General features: G+C 39.6%; 1 protein-coding gene across 1 annotated transcript; it reads right to left on the reverse strand.

The window, feature by feature from the left end:
• On the reverse strand, nt 7042-15440 carry LOC18775848 (protein transport protein SEC16B homolog). The gene is made up of 13 exons (XM_020564852.1): nt 13015-15440; nt 12379-12699; nt 11983-12111; nt 11773-11895; nt 11450-11620; nt 10889-11014; nt 10673-10807; nt 9974-10101; nt 9789-9897; nt 9388-9705; nt 9098-9241; nt 8649-8947; nt 7042-8107 (listed from the first exon to the last, which is right to left on the reverse strand). The coding sequence occupies exons 1-13, from the start codon at nt 14746-14748 to the stop codon at nt 7585-7587; spliced, it is 4260 nt and encodes a 1419-aa protein (XP_020420441.1). The 5' UTR covers nt 14749-15440; the 3' UTR covers nt 7042-7584.

Here is a 17704-nt window from a genome sequence, read left to right on the forward strand (position 1 = left end):
TAATCGGCCGTTCCATCCCTAGTGTGGTCCTTTGATGGGTTCATTTTGCTTCAGTTTGTTTCTTTGGTTTTTGTTTTTGCGGATTGTTCGTTTTTGATGTTCTTTTGGTTATGTCCATTGCATGCTGACCAATTCTCGCGCTACAAATGACTATGTTTGCATAGGAGACCTTCTTTGACATAACTAGAGAGGCGTTGGTATGCTTTTTTGATGGGTTTTCTTAATTTGTGTTTGTTGGTGGGGTAGTTTTGTTTTAAGAGGTGACTAAACTATTTTTTTGTTTTTGTCTAGACTCTCTTGTTAGTCTTCTAGTCTACTGCATGTGTAGTACTCTTTCCTCACTTGGGAGTTTTCCCATGTGACTTTCATGAGAAGGTTTTAATAAAGCCACTGTTAACACATCGGCCCTTGTGTAATGTTCTTGGGTTGTTAATGGAATTTCTCTTCCTCTCACAAAAAAAGAAAACAAAAAGGAGAAACCAAACTTACTCGCTAACATATACACATCTTCCCCACTGATTAATTGGTGGTGGGTTAATTTCAGCTCTGAAATCTGCCCAAAAGACATTTTCTGTTGTAAAATAACTATAGTGGAGCCCACCTCAATAGGAGATGCTTGCCTATAAGTAAGGCATCTCCCCTACAATGAAGTTACACAGAAATCAGATTCAAGGAAGAGAGAAATTTCTCTCTCTCTCTCTCAATTCTCTCCTCAAATTTCTCTTTAGTTTATAACACGTTATCAGCACGATTATCTCTAAAATACCAGCTGAATTATCTGATTTTTCTTTTTGCTTCTGGTTTCAGATCTGGGAATCTCAATGAACAACATCAGCTTGCAAGGAACAGTCCCGAGGTGCTCGATCTGAGTACTGGACAGATCTCTCTTCTGTCGACACCAATGGCTTCTCTCACACAAGCTTCTACTGCTTTTTCAACCTCAAAATTCGGCCTGCTGCAAAAACCACTGTATGGTTTCCGCATCAGATTTGTGGCCCAATTCTCTGGTCAATTAATAAATAAATAAATAAATTCTTGATGCACACAGAGCAGACATCCGTATCCTCCTTCCCCTGCCTTCAACCTTTTTTTTTGTGTCTGTCTTTGTTTGAGCTTCTCTTGGGCGCCAACTGGAAATCTTTGATTTCAGCACGCGACCAAGTCTCAATTCTCAGACCCTTCCCTACCCCCCATCATTCTTCCATGGCCCAGGCCTCATTCGACGCATTGTTCTTCATTCTTCGTCTTCTACATCAACACAATCCCAAACTTTCAATTTCGGCTCCGAAGATCCCCAGCCTTGGACGTCCTCTTAGATCGGATCGCCGGACTTGGACTGAATTTGACAAAACGGCAGTCGTTTCATGACTGGCTTCACGAACTATCTCCACCACGCCTTCGCCGCTGGAGCTCCCTGCCGCCAGCATAGTCGATGAGCTGTCAGGCACAGGCTCCGCCGGAGCCCGAGCAGGAGCAAGTTGCTGGCAGAAAAGGCAGAGGGACCATAGAGAAAGGACAGCAGCGCCACCACATGGCTTCGATGACGTCCCACAAAAATCCAGTTCTTAGATCTCGCAGCATCGGTCGGCTTGGTGGGCCGCGTCGATCTGGTTCAGCAGCCGCTTCTCCTCCACCTGTCAAGTTTCCTGTTCGGCCAAACCAGAGACTCTGAACAAGGTGTGTGACATAGTGAAGAAGCAGTTGGCTTTACCCGAAGACACAGCTGTGACCCCAGGCTTCAAAGTTTGCTGAACTTGGCGCTGATTCTCTAGACACAAGATGAACAAGCCGATTTGAAGAAGCTTATGAGCTCGTACCTTGGTCTGAGTTTTGGGCAGATGGGAAGACCGACGTCACCAAGCGATGATGATGTTCCAAACTCTCCATCTTGGGGAAGATCTCTCTCCACTGTAAACAGATCGAAGGGTTAAGAGTTCATGACCCATCAAAGAATCGAAACTGGGGTTTTTATAAATGTTTGTTGGCTGAGAAAGTAGGAGAATATATTTTCTCTCAGATCTCTGTAAGAAGAGTTGAACTCGTGGGATGCTTGAGAAAATTGCAGAGGTGGTGCCTGACATCTGTTTTTGATGAATATCAGCGGTTTGCAGCTGCGAAAGCTAGAGTTGCAGATACAAATGATGACAGTGGCGACAGTAGAAAATATGCTGTCGGGCACGCATGATTACAGCCCCACCCACCGAAACATTAAAAATAATAATCATAATAATAATAATAAATAAATAAATAATAAAAAAGAAAAAAAAAGGGGATCACTCAGCAAGGGCATAAGCGATAAGTTTTCTGCTCCCTTATCTTCTCTATTTTTTCCTATTATATTTATCTGCTTTTCTTTTACTAACCATTAACAAAAATGGACCCTCGGTAATACTAAACATATTATCAGTGGGAAACCGTTACAATTAGTGCCCATACAAGCACGTTTAATTTACTGAAAATTTACTTTACCGCACATTTATTTTATTTACTGTATGGTGTAGGATTATTACCCATACGACAGTACTTATTTAAAAGGGTGGTGCGGGTTTATCGCCCACGCCTTTAATTTTATTGTATGGAGCAGAATTAGTGCCCATACACGCACGTTTAATTTATGAATTTAAATTACCGCACAGTTACATTTATTTAAAAGGGTGGTGCGGGTTTATCGTCCACGCCTTTACTTATTTAAAAGGGTGGTGCGGGTTTATCGCCCACGCCTTTAATTTTATTGTATGGAGCAGAATTAGTGCCCATACACGCGCTGTATGATGAGTTTTTACAGTAAGCAGATCAGGACCAGAAGTTCCTTGATCCTCATCATACAATTACATCAGGACTGGCAGATCCTTGATGATGATGTTAATATGAGAGCTGGCAGTCTTTCCGGTACTGTATTTGTAAACATGTGATCGGACTTGAGGGTCCTTGATCCCTGACATGTAAATAAGGACCTGGAGTTCCTTAATGATGTAACAGTACCGTATTGGTTCATAATGCCGTACACATGGATGATAACTGTACTGGCAAATGTACTGGAACCCGCAGTTCCTTAAACTCATGGATGAGCAATTAAATGAGATGCCAGAAGTTCCTCAAAATATGAACAATTATGTAAGGGCTTGAAGTCCAGAAATATGTACAAGAAAATTGTAAAAATGTCCATACCATGAGAATATGTGATTTTGGCCCGAAGTTCAAAATCTAAGGGGATTAAATGTCCATACCATGAGAATATGTGATTTCGGCCTGAAGTTCAAAATCTAAGGGGATTGAATGTCCATACCCTGAGAATATGTGATTTTGGCCTGAAGTTCAAAATCTAACAGTGTTGAGAACCTGAAGTTCCAACAATTAAATGGACAACCCTTGAGGTATTATTGCAAATTGTGGTACGCCACATATCTCTTTGGCATAAGAGAATGATGAATTGAGGCTCCCCACATATTTTGTTATATCTGGGCCGGAAGCTCATGAACCCAAATATATGAGATATTAGCGTGGCTTTTACTCAATTCATATTTCATGTCCATTTTGAAAAGGGCAAATAAATTCTGAGTTTGTGTTTAGCCCATGCCAAAAGTTCCGGGCTCCCAAATGTTGAAATATGAAATTTGGGAGAGTCGATGTGGTTATTTGAACCTATAAGGCACAAGGTTCCAAACCGTCATTTTGAAAAGACGTAAAAACCACAGGTGCAAATTTTAAGAATGTGCGCAATTATTATAACAGGAAAGGAGCAAGTTGAAACGCAGTTGCTCCAATCAAGTTTTGCAAAAACAATATCTATAGGAGGAAATATGGCTACAATTTTTTCAGAATCCCAATATCTTTTCGGATCCCCATATTTTCTTTCCCAGATTCCAAAACTTCACGTGGCCTCCATTTAATGTTTGTCGGCACTTTCGGCGTTTTCAAAGTATTATTTTCATCAAAAGCCGATCTTGCTTTGCGGATTTCACGGAGTTACTTTTTCAAAAGTATCCCGAGAATCTCGCAATTTTCTATGATTAATTTGAAATTCACCGGTTCTACCTATTCATTGTATTTGTGTATAAATGTGTTACTAACGAAATTTTCTTTGTAGAAGACATCCAGTTTTCTCCATACCTAGTTATGCGATATCTACTTGTTTTCTTATCAGTAAGCACGCAGTGATGCGATATCTACTTGTTTTTCTTGTCAGTGAGCACTTAATATGCCTAAGAAGCAAGACTATCTCTGATCATCCACTCAGGAAGCGAGACTATCCCTGATCACGTTTCCGCCACATCCGGGAACTGTGAAGGCGACCTTATGCTCTAATCTCCTAAGGTCCTTCTAGACTAGGAGAAATGAGAGTTTGTTGTTTGCTCCCACCAGCTTCCTTCCCTGATTGCTTACCTTTTATTTTTGCATTTTTTTCTCTTTCTGTAACTCTCTGAGGATTATTTATTTTTGACAGAGAAAAGAGTTGTGATTTTACTCTTGCAGGATATAACTAGATCATCAAGCGTTACATTTACTGGGCGGATACAAGCTTGAATGATACTTGAGAAAAGTTTCTCACACCTAAGGATGTAAGCAATATTTGTGCTATTTTATACCTATATACTTGTCTGATATTTTATCTTGAAAGGTAACCAAATGGGAAGATAAGTCCGTTCCAAAAGAATGGCTTGTATGTATCCATGAATTATTAAATGCAAATTTTACAGATTGCAAGTTGGATACATTGATAATACACTGCCACAGATTAAAGTCCCATAAGAACAGAATATGGGTATAGCAGTGATCAATATGATGCGCGCCTGTTGCGTAGCAAATGATATGGATTGAAGTCCCGAATGGACAATCCTTTAACATGTCAATATTAATATTATACACGCCTGTTGCGTAGCAAATAATATGGATTGAAGTCCCGAAAGGACAATCCTTTAAACATGTCAATATTGATATTATGCACGCCTAATGCGCAGCAAATTATATGGGTTAAAGTCCCATAATATGGGTTAAAGTCCCAGAAATTAATTGACATGTATGTATTAATCTGTGGCATACCTGCAGCATGACAGATATATGGGTGCACGCCTGTTGCGTAGCAAATAATATGGATTGAAGTCCCGAAAGGACAATCCGTTGACATGTCAATATTGATATTATGCACGCCTAATGCGTAGCAAATTATATGGGTTAAAGTCCCATAATATGGGTTAAAGTCCCAGAAATTAATTGACATGTATGTATTAATCTGTGGCATGTCTGCAGCATGACAGATATATGGGTTCTAAATGTTCCAACTCCCTAAATGGAGATTTTCCACGCCCTACGTAAAATAACGCTTCATTGGAGGTTATAATCCACATTCTCACATAATAAAAGCCCCATGAAGTGGCTTGGGTACCCAAAAGCAAAGCAATGCTTATAATTGATGCATGCGCATGCACATGAGAATGGTGGGATCATGAATTGATGAATGACAATTTTTGGTTTTGGAGTAGCTACTCAAATCATCAATGGGCTGTGTTGATTGGAACCACGTTCAATTATTAAATGTCGACAATATCATTGGCCAAAATGGAACGAGGTAATTCCATTATAGATGAGAATGAACGTGAAAGAACAAACCCACAATACGAACCCCAAAATTTGTTAATATTGAAAGTTATACTTGGGTGTTCGGAATAAAAGGGAATATACCTACTTTGTATGACACATTGTTTCTAGCAGAAACAAGGAATGTTGGGTTTTCTCCATATTTACAGATTCAATTGTGCCCCCCCTTATTACACAATTACGGAGACCAACATATTATCTTTAAGGGTTATTAAATGCACAGAGCATATTGCCAGAAGCGATTCCCTAAAGATGTATAAATAGCTGGGTTAAAGCTATATAATGTGCCATAAAGCTTAATCCCTTTTAGACAAAATCCGTTGAGAGGATTGATATTGCATAAAGCAAGTCCCTAAAGGACATGTGCTTGAAGCACAAAATTTGTACTCAATATTAATATGCATAAATTACCTCAGTGAGTACATTGATGTGATTGCAACACATTAAAGATTCTGCAGAATTCATGAAATATTTGTCTCGATCGAGCATTATACCAACGAGATTCTTGCTTATACTAAGAAAGTATTGAAGCATTTTTATGAGGATTATCCGTTGGACACTTTAATGATTTTCCAAAAGTATACTAGACCAGATAGAGCTCAGCTCACACTGTACTCTTTTTCCTTTATCCAGGTTTTTATCCCATTGGGTTTTTCCTGGTAAGGTTTTAACGAGGCAGTGCAGCTCAAGGGTTTAGGGTATACTATGAAAATTTTTATGGTCGCTTACTGGACAAAAGCTAGTCCTAAATTTTTCAGGGGGAGATATTCATCAAGGGGAGCATGGTTTTGATAAAGACCTTCATACACTGTACTCTTTTTCCTTCATCCAGGTTTTTATCCCACTGGGTTTTTCCTGGTAAGGTTTTAACGAGGCAGTGTCACTCAAGATTGACTCACAGAAGCAGTGCCAACTACGATATTCAGAAAGCTGATCAACAGTATGACTTAAAGATATTTTGCCAAGCATCAGGGGGAGCGCACCATCAATAAAGATCTTCAAACACCGTACTCTTTTTCCTTCGTCTGGATTTTTATCCCATTGGGTTTTTCCTGGCAAGGTTTTAACGAGACAGTGTCGCACGCGCATCAATATATATAGAATTTTATGTTACACATTATTATGTACTCTTTTTCCCTTTGACCAGTTTTTGTCCCCCTGGGTTTTTACTGGCAAGGTTTTTAACGAGACATATTCTGTATCATTTGTGGTCTCCAAGGGGGAGTGTTGTAAAATAACTATAGTGGAGCCCACCTCAATAGGAGATGCTTGCCTATAAGTAAGGCATCTCCCCTACAATGAAGTTACACAGAAATCAGATTCAAGGAAGAGAGAAATTTCTCTCTCTCTCTCTCAATTCTCTCCTCAAATTTCTCTTTAGTTTATAACATTTTCCTTATTTTCATCAAGAACTGTTGCTGGATAGTTTGCAACTTAAAAAAGAAAAGAGAGTAAAATCCGGCCTTTTTAACATTAATTCAATGTCACAAAGTAATAGCAATACATAACCAAAGAACAAGGCATCTTATTTTTCTCTCAATTCGATACACTATCTTTTTCCCTTGAGAAGATCTGTAGGACCCTTTTATCTACTTCAAGGAACGTTTACTGTTTTTAAACAAATGAAAAAATGATCTGTACAATGGCGCCCATGCAGGCTTTTTTGTCAAAGGAAACCAGAAAAAAAAAAAAAAAAAAAAAAAAAAAAAAAAAAAGCTCCCAAGCCTTAAATGGTGGCAACTCCCCGGGCATTAAAATAAAATATCGGCTCGAGAATAAAGGAATTGCGCCAATTACATCTGAACATACAACATGTTAGAGTGGGGAGTAGGGATTTTGAAAACGAAAATAATTGTTCTATGGAACTTACTTCTGGCACATACATACCCACCATTTTGACTTTTTGAGAGATGCAGGAGCAGGAACATCACAAGTATTGTATTGATCACTAGGAGCAAAACTTGATATTTACATCTTCATTACTTCGGCTCACAGTTCCACTTCATGAAGGTCATCACCAAAACTGCCACCATTCATTGGCACGCGCATCATAGAAGGCTCACTAGGCCTAAACATAGCTGGGGACATGCCTAATGCCTCCCCTAGAGGTTTTATTTCCCCCATTTTGGGAGGAGGGCTAAATACATCATTGGAGCTTCCACCCCAAGAGGCCGTCCGTCGTGAGTGGGGTGGAACAGAGCCATTAGCATTTGTAGCAACTTCCATGCCATGAATATTACCCATGCTCGGGAACCTTTGCATGGTCGTTGAAGATGGGGGCAGAGGAGTCTGGAATGGGTCATTCCTAGCAGATGTTGAGGGAACTTCTTTAGTTGCAACATCTTCTTGCACACTTTCAGCAATAGCCTCCATAGTCTGTTCACTTGATGATCCTAAGGTGGGAATGAAAAACTTTGCATTGGCAGCCACAGCAGGCTTAACTGATGGAACAGAAGGTGACTGGAACAAGTTTGCTGGGCTTCCACCACCTTGGTTGAATGTGTCAACATATCTGCCAAAATTCCACAAACAATATAGTCAACTCAAATTCATCCCCTTATTTGATGAATAGTGGAAATTTTGGTGAAAGGGCATAACATTGACTTTGCTCTGCAAAGGGCTTGTGAAAACTCAGTAACAGAGAAAAAAAAACCTTTTGAATGAAAGGATTTAAATTGAGAGAACTTTAGAAATATTAACTTCTTAGGTTCATAAAATCCACATAAATTTCTAATGGCCAAAATCACGTCCAAGTTGATTGGTAGTTAGGTTGGATGATCTGGTTCTCCAGTTCTGCAAAGAAAACCCTGTTGGAGTGGAAGTCTGTGCTCCCAAAATAAATTTCCCAGTTTGTTTCAAACAATATTATACCACCAGCTATTTAAGGGATGGGCATTTCTCTTCAAATTTTCAAGTTTTCAAGCAGTTCTAGCAAGAAGGACAGAAGGGAATTATAGTAATTCAACCAAGGAAATTAAAGATGACCTTCACTTAATGCACAACATGAGGGGGGTTGGAAGGTTGGTTGAGAGAGACAGAGCGAACTTATTTACCTGGACCGAATACCCAACCGTCCACGAGCTGAGAATTGATTTGAGCTGGGTGGAATAGGTGGGGTTCCTGAAGTTGGTCCTGGAGAGGTTGAAGTTTGTAAATCTGGGCTGCCCTTAGTGGGAGACCCTTCTTTCTTCAAAACAGATTTCAAGTTGTAATCAGACACACCATTGTGGAAGGCCGTAGTTGTCGGAGGAGGAGGCAAGGCAGCTTCTTCAGCTGGGGGTTCAACACCTTCCTCAACCCATCTCTTAAGTTTTTCGTCATAGTAGAACTTATTTGTTTCACCCAACTTAGCCTTCAGTAACAGTTAGAAAATTTGTTAGTGATGATTTACCAGAAGAGACAACATCTGTACTTCTTTCTCAAAAATGTTTATGAGAAAAAGAAAAGAAAAAGAAGGGGAGGGGTGATGGAGGAAACCGTAATATATGAAAGTAAAAACTACCTGTTTGCCTGGGCGAGGTCTTAAGACTAGACCCACAGTCTTTTGCAACAGCTGTGACCCGAAACCAAAACGAGCAAAGCGAGAAGTACCCCCTGAGGCTTTTCCTTGGGCATCAGGTGAAGCCGTTTCCTTTGATGAATCAACCTGAACTCATAATGAGGAGATGTCAAAAAATATAATCAAGCACACAGAAATCAAAGAGGTGATTAATTGCATATATGGGTGTTGTAATGCACTGAGCAGGTGTGTGCACGCATGAGTGAACTTTACACATGGAGAATTTTACACACCTGTCTTGGAGTTCTACCAAAGTCTGGCTCTGAAACACTTCTATTATGCATTGGCTTTCTATTGCCATCAGCTGCCCACTCACTTATGGGTTCCATTGAAGCAGAAGGAATTAACGACGACATGGCCATTGTTGATTGACTTGCAGATACTCTGGGGCCCATTGGCTGCTGGTAATGGTCATTACCTTGAGTACTTCCTTGGTATGTGGATGGTGCAGGTGGCGGTAGGCCCCCAACAACACGATGTGCAGTACTATCAAACAAGTTGAGCAATTTACCTACAAACTTTGTAGAAACCAAATTTACAGAGTATCCACCCTGAAAATGGAATGTGCATTCAGAGGGATTAGTCATATTAGCTTGAACATGATGAACATACAAACAATAGGACAAAGAACTACCTGCTGATGGGTTTTAATCCTCTCCTCAAGAGATAATACTAGCTGCTTCCACGTTTCCACTTCTGGTGCTCTTCCGGTTTTCAAAGACTTTAGTATTGTTTGACAGTACCTGTATTACATGCACTTTGTTAAGAAAAACAGATGTGAAAGAAAGCATCAAATAAAAGAAAAATGCACATGCTTACTTCAACGAGTCAGAAACTCTTCCAACTTCAGCAAGCATGTGCGCATATATGAGCTTATATGGCTGAAATGGTAGAAGGATAAACTGAGAGTTTCCAAGCACCCTTGAATATTCATATAGTTCAGTCCTCTGTCAAAAGACCATAAGGGCAAACTGAGTATAGACTCCAGAAAGCATTGCTTAAAGGAATTAATACAAGACTCTCGTTAAGCAATTATTATGTCTCATTGCATATGAACAAGCAAATAAGAATCAGTTTTTGAAGGAGAGAATTTATATTGAAGCTATAAGTGACTAGGAAGTCGTTACTTTTCGCTCAAAGAGTAAAATGAAAGAAAATAAAGATCAAGTAGAGAAGAAAGATAAATGAACAGGTTAGGGTCAAAAAAATCGAATTAGGAATTAGGGGAGGGGAAAACACTAAAATGAGAGACAAATGAGATTAGACACTGTTGATCTAGTGTCCAAGACCTGGCTTATGCTATGATTTAAGGATGTTACTAAAAAACATTAACTTTCAACCCTGAAATCTCTGATAAAGCTACCATACAAAGTTACTTGGAGTCCAGATTCGCACTGTTGCATTAAAATGTGCATTCAGGCACGATCCAGGCACCAAAAAATAACTAGCACAAGGAGAAGTTTCTGAAGAATAAAATGAAGAGATAATGCACAAAAGATAACAGCATTCGAAAAGCACCTGAATGGCCTCCGGACTAGCATAAGTTCGAGGTGATTTCCAGTGATCTGCTCCAATTAGACATAGTCTTGCGCTATCGGAGTATGACTCAAAATTTGCTTCTGCCACTAAATAGCAGATGTGTGCTGCAGTAATCTGATACACAACTCATGTCCAATTAAGTGATAAAAAGTTAACATACGTAAAGGAAAAAGGTTACATGTAACAGTATCATACCTCACTCCTATCCTTCCATAAGCAATCTCCAAGATGAATAATTACGAGTTCATCATCTTTTGTTCTGTTTGCAGTTATCACAGCCAGATTCTCCTCCCAGTCATCAAGCATTTTATTTGCACCAAACTGTGGTTGCATAACAGAAACAAAAAGCATTTTAAGGCAAACGTACTGCTAAAGAATTCAGAAAAAGAAGATGAAATTAGAGAACTTCTTATTCCAATCGTACTACCAAGTGCAGCACTACAGGTAATGCTATGTTCAAATTTAATCGGATGTCCCTAAATGAACTACACTACATGTATATAGCTATGAGAAGCAACATATTGATCCAAGAAGCAACTGTCTTCTAATCTTCTAGCTTGCATCCTTTATACGAACCTCCTCTCTTGCTTTAGTGCGATTCCTCTTTTCTTTTAATTGCTATTGAAACTAAATGCATAATTACTTTTGTTTGTCTATTCACTTTCTAAAGGAAACTAAAAACAGGTGAGTTTGCTAGTATCGTATATAAATTGCTAAAGCCTATCCCAATGAGCAGTTTTTAAATAGATATCTCACCTGTGCAGGTTGTTGAGGGGTATTAACAGCACCGGGTAGATTGATCTCAGATGTAGTGTCAGCAGAGAACACTTCAGCAGGTTGCCCGGCAATGAGGAGGCATAATGTCCGCAAGGGTGACCCTGCAACCAGCTGACGAAGTGCCATTTGCTTCACAGTATCAACATAAAACTGAAGTTGTTCCAAGCCGCCATCCCAACCGGAGGAAAAGGAAGAGAAAAAAAGGGTGAGATGAGTGCATCCTTCAGTATAAACTGACAATGTACCTCAAGAAAGTAACATCTGATTGAAGTCTTTGAATTTAGCATCAATGGCCAACAAACCTGTTCCCCAAGCTGTGAAGCAATAACAAGCGCAGGTCCCCACAACTGACCTTCTTGTGCACATTGTAAAGCCTCTTTCTTTCTACCAGAAACCAGAAGATTTTGTACCTCAGAAGCAGTTGCCTAGGACATACAACCACCCTATTACAAAATGAAAATTTTGATAATTTAGAGAGAAGGGAAGTTGTTATCAGAGTTGTTTATCCATACCCGCATTTGTCCTTCTGAAGGCATTTTCTGCACGCAGTGACTAAGAGCACCATATTCACTGAATTGAACACCATTGCTCTTTGCAGATGCAAAAAGTTTAGCAACTGCTGATTCTGGAGTGTCGCTTTCCTATCAGAAGAGAAGCCCAAAAGTATACAAGATACATATTAGTCATATCTCTATGTGGCTCTTAAAAAATACTCTGGCTAGGAGAAAAGTTGAGAAACCATTCATGGGAAGATATGCCTTTATCTCACATAAATACACACAAACACAAACACAGAGAAAGAGGTGACAATATGTGTGACTAAATGCAGGATAACTTAAAAGAAATAGAGTTCAACTTAAGAGAAGTTTCAAAAGCTACAAGTACCAAAGGACAGGAATGTGATTTACCCTTGATACATTGTCGGTTCCAAAAGGAGATCGAAGTTTTCCATAATGTTGACAAGCTATTTTAAGCAAAGAAAGAAGCAACCTCAATACTTTGCCTTTCCTATAGTCCATCTCTGATGATTCACAGTTAGCAATCCTCTCATCCATCCATTTGTTCAACTCTTTGCTTCCAACACTCCCTCCAACCAAGGGACCTGGGAAGGATTGTTGGCACAAAGCACGAAAATAATCACAAGTACTCATTCCAAAACTTGAAGCATCAGTCTTTTCCGTAAAAACTTCTATCAAGTTCAGGACAGAAACTGAGCCTCCTACAGGATCCTTCACATAACAATAAAACATGCATAATTAGGCCTTTCATGAAACAATGTAAACAGAAAAGTTGTACGCTCCATTTGGCCACAAGTCTTGAGAAGGAATTTGGGATCAAACATAAATCAAGTCAGTACCTAATACAGGTTATCAATCGATAAAACGATTCTTTCTAGTTTCAAACTTTCTATCTTATTCAGGAAACCAGTGGAAGATTAAATAACCACTTCGAAAAAATTTGGATTTTTATTTCCTTCCATCAGCCTTTTGTCAACCAAATGGAGCCTTAATTAATCTTAAAGAGAGAAGGTTTCGAGGCCTCACCTGACTTCCATATGACGAATTCGAGAGACTACTATTGTCCTTCATTACAATGAGTTTCCCACCAAACCCGAAAGTTACTAGGGCATGTGGAGGACGCCCAGCAGATGATCTTCCTACGCTGGGAGCATATGAAAACTGATTGCCACTCTGGAAAGGTTGCTGGGAATAACTTAAAGGTTTCTGATTGCCATAGTAATCATCTGAGAATTGTGTTTGTTCGATCAGCTTTGCATTTCCTTGATTAAACTGCTGGCTAAAGTTACCACCTGGGAGGAAACTTTGGAACCCGACAGTCCCATTAGCCTCACCATGACCTTGACTCGCTTTGTTGTACAAAGGAACTGCTCCGAAAGAATTTAATGACTTCTGCTGGTCCTTGTTGACTGTTGAACCAAACGAATTACTCATCTGCTGGTTTCCACCAAAACTTGAAAAAGCCTCATTGTTAGTTCCAGTCTGAGCTTGCCACATATTTGAACCCTGTTGATTGTAATTACTATAAGACCCAGCCCAGCTGCTGTCTTGACCTTGGCTACCAACCCCTAGCGACCCATAATTGCTATCTTGCCTGTACTCACCATATAAACTAGTATCATTCTGGGCTGGAGCAGTCGGTTGCAGAGAGGAATTATACCCCTCCAATGAGCGCCATTCTTGCGCAATTGTATCATAGTACCAACCTGGGTATTCAGGATTGAAAACCATATGTGCTGGGTACCCATTAGTCCCTTGTGAGACCTGATCCCAGTTTGACAAACTACCAGTCGTGCTAGTTTCAGTCACAGTTCCCGCAACAGAATGAGCCGTTTGCTGCAAATAAGAAACCTCAGTTTTGTTATCAGAAACAGTGGCCCAATCACTGGCTGAATCAGTGCCGAAGCTCCCTTCAGCATTTGCAGGCACATCGAAACTGTCCACTTGATACCATTGCCCCATGTTAGGGTCATACTTCCACCCTGGATAAAGACTTTCCCAATACTCCGTACTATTTAGATCCTGCTCATTTCTACTTTCCTCCACAGTTGCTCCATAAGCTTGGCCCTCTTGATATTGCTCGTTATTAACCGAATGGTTCAAACCTTGTGCTGTATAATCTTCATTACTGGGTGCAGTTTTTGATTCAGTACTCAAATTTCCGTCTACTTTCGGGGGGAAATCCCCAGAACTATCTCCCAATTCATTGAAAAAATCTGAGTACGATCCAAACCCATGAATCCCATTTTCTGCAGAATCAGCATGAAACGAACCCCACCCTATCTCCTTCACCCCTGAAGCTCCAGAATCGTTGCTCTTGCTCATTCTGGAATCTGACGTCAAATGAGATCCCGCCCCATCATTATTGGACTGAAGCACTCCATCATCAATAACCGAATTCTTCGACTCTATTACACTACGGAACCCGAATGAATTCGACTCATCAGGACCTATTTCATCTTTTGCTTTGGTTCTGGCACCCAAATCCTCAGATACAGCTGCAGAATCACCAATAGTCAGATTGGCGAACGCCTTATTTTCGTCGTCTTTGGCTTTGGCATTGGCACCAGAATCCTCAGATACAGCTGCTACAGAATCACCACTACTCAGATTGGTGAATGCCTTAGCGTCATCGGAATCGTTTCCTTCGTTGCATTTGGGGCCTGATTCGGCGGGCCCCAGGTCATCTTCAACCAATTTATCAAAGAAATCCTCGTCGGTCTGATCCTCCACCTGAAATGGAGGAGGATTTGAAGCCATCGACCGAATCCCACAGGCAATTCACCCCTCAGAGTCCAAAAAAGCCTCGAAATTGGAGCTCCAACACGACGAAAAACCCGAGATCCAGAGCCAAACACGCAAAAACCAATCTCAGAATCACCAATTTAAAAAACTCAAGCCTAACAAGCAGATAATACAACCCCGAAATGAATGAGATCTAGGGTTCCTGAGCTACCCTGCAAATTCTACAGTGACAAATCAAGCAAAAACAAGATCGCAAATTTTCTTTTTTCTTTTGCTTGCATTCAACGCATTGCGTTAAAAATGAGAAAACTGTAAATTGAAATAAATAAATAAAAATAACTTACAGATCGATGGAATTTCAGAAAGAAAATCCAACAGAGAGAAAAGAGGGAAAGAAATGTGTGTGTTTGACAGAAAGAGAGAGAGTCTGAGAGTAGAGGAAAGCCCTCGATTTCGCACCTCCCACCCACCCAGTCCAAGAGCTTCGCTATTATAATTTTAGTATTTTCTTTTTAATTTTCTTTTCAAATTTTCATTTATGGCCTTTTTGCCTGCATTTTTTAAATTATTATATATATATATATATATATTTGTCTCAGTTTTCAGATTTTCGGAGATGGATGGATTTAATAAAGAACGGTGATGTTTGTCTGATTGTTGTGTCATAAAAGACATTAAAAAAAAAAAAAGACAGGGGTGGTTTAGGAATATTTAGATGCCGTTGCCAAAATTTTGAGCTGACTAGAGTGCAAATTGAACCGAAAATCCGGCCGTCACAATTAAAATAAAAAATATTAGCAAGAGTCGAAGGTCCGGCTTCGAGAAGATTATGAAGTTTCGAACCCCTAAACCTTTTAGAGCCTTTCCAGCGAGAGGAGCCCAAGCCTCGGGCTGGAGGGGGCTGCGCGAAAATTTGTTTCCAGCAAGGAGCTCAAGTTTGGGTTGGGAGTGAAACCCACGAAGAAGGACTGGCTCGAAGGCCAGTTTCGCCCGAGGGCTGATGACGTTAGGCGATGCGTCAGCGTGACGTCATTGCGCGAGTTTAAATTTTTTTACCGTTGGCGTGTGCAATTTAAACTCACGTGCGCTGATGTCAGCCTTGCACAAGCTCCAACGGGTAGAAGACAGATGTCAAGGCCTGAGCGCTCCGATGTGCTTCTCCTCTTCCAATCCAACGACTGTCATTTTTTTGGCAATAAAATTATGAAAAAAATTGAAATTTTTTTAAAAAAATACCAAAAATTGGTACACATTATGTCTGCTCAATTGGGAGGATGACTGGTCTCAAGTCATTTATGTAGAGACACTGGGATATATGTGTAGGTGCTCTATAGAAGATGAAGTCCACTGAACGTGATTAACTCTAGAATTTTTGTATGGAAGTCTTACTCACAAGTGTCAAACAAAGAATTCTAAGTTGTGATAATGCAAATTAATCCTTAGACCTGAAACATCATAGTTGTTTCTCTTTGAGAGCACTATACGGTCATATCAAAATAATGTGACTTAAAGGTGTTCCTTAGGATTCTCAGCGTGTACGCAGAGACAGGTGAATGTACAACAAGGAATCTCTACTCTTAGTAAGAAGAGAGAATACTCTAAAAATATGATTCGTGAATCTTTGGGCAAAGTATTGGATGAAAATTGAAACAAAAACATTTGCAATTTCATCAAATTGAATCATATAATCAAGAGATGTCATATTAGGGATTTTGACACAAGTTTACCATATCCCGAGAATATGACATAGAGTATTGAATTAGAGAATGATTGAATTGCATTGTAATCACAAACTGACTAGGTTATCTAAATGAATTCTTTTTAGCTTGGGTAGCCATGACATACCGCATGACTTATGAAAGCCTTGTAAGGACTAATTATAATTAGCCTTCGCCAATTGAGCAAATTATAATTCACACTTGATTCAAAGTGAATCACTCATACCCACTGCCTCGCTAATTAGAACCTATAAGATCGCACACCGAAAAGGAATCGATTGAGAAATTATGAAGAGAATGAATGATTTTGTGACTCGGTCAAAGTCAATGTGAAAGTCAAAGGTCAAAGTCAAAAGTCAAAGGTCAAAGGTCAAACGGTTGACCCGACACTTGACATGGTCAACTAAGGATGACCGGGACCAACACACGTTAGACAAGTGAGTGATTGAATTAGTCAAGTCACTAGAGTAATTAAATTGATTAGATTAATTTAATTATTCAATTAAAGTTATGAAACTTTAATTAAAGGTCTCATATGACTTGGAAATTCAAAAGGGATTTGACCATATGGACTTAGGCACATATGTGACACATTATAGGATTAATGTGTTGGACCAAGATAGCAAAAGATGACACACAAAAGGGGGGGTGTGGCTACACTAGGGCTTGGGGGCATTTTTGTCACTCTTGTGACATTTTTGATCCTATAAGTGTGTAGTTATGGATTCCTATCATCCTAGGGTTTTTCAAGTTGGTGAAATTGGAAGAGAGAAAACATCAAGCTCTCTCATCCTATTCAATCCTTGATGAAGAGCTTTGGGGATGTTCATATCTTTGTACCTGTTTGGAGAGCTAAAAGGTGGAGAATCAACATCAAAGGGAGAGCCGACAACAAAGGGACCACTCCCTCAACTTGAACACCATTCTTAGTTTCAAGATTCGCTCCAAGGGTATGAACATCTTATCTTTTCCTCAAATAGGATTTAGAGAGTCTTTGGTGCACACTTTCATAGACTTATAAAGATTAGGAACAAATGAGACTTGCATAAATTCCTAGTTTATTTAATGCTTCTGCTTTTACTTTGATTTCATATTAGATATGGTGTAACACCCCGACCCTAATTTATTTATCCAATTAAATTATTGAATTAATTTAAATATGAAATTACAAATTTACCCTCGGGGTAGGGGTATTTTAGTCACTTTTTAATCCGAAAAGAGTTTGAGGCAGCAAGTGGTATTTTTACGTAGGT

Source organism: Prunus persica, chromosome G5, assembly GCF_000346465.2.
Source record: "Prunus persica cultivar Lovell chromosome G5, Prunus_persica_NCBIv2, whole genome shotgun sequence".
In the NCBI taxonomy this organism is placed as follows: domain Eukaryota; kingdom Viridiplantae; phylum Streptophyta; class Magnoliopsida; order Rosales; family Rosaceae; genus Prunus; species Prunus persica.

Bases quoted from the DNA above. Each gene is read 5' to 3' on its own strand.
- LOC18775848 (XM_020564852.1), bottom strand. From the start codon at position 14,748: ATGGCTTCAAATCCTCCTCCATTTCAGGTGGAGGATCAGACCGACGAG. The intron at 12,112-12,378 runs GTAAATCACATT...CTCTTCTGATAG, and splicing joins GAACCGACAATGTATCAAGG to GAAAGCGACACTCCAGAATC. The intron at 10,808-10,888 runs GTATGATACTGT...GTTGTGTATCAG, and splicing joins TATGGAAGGATAGGAGTGAG to ATTACTGCAGCACACATCTG.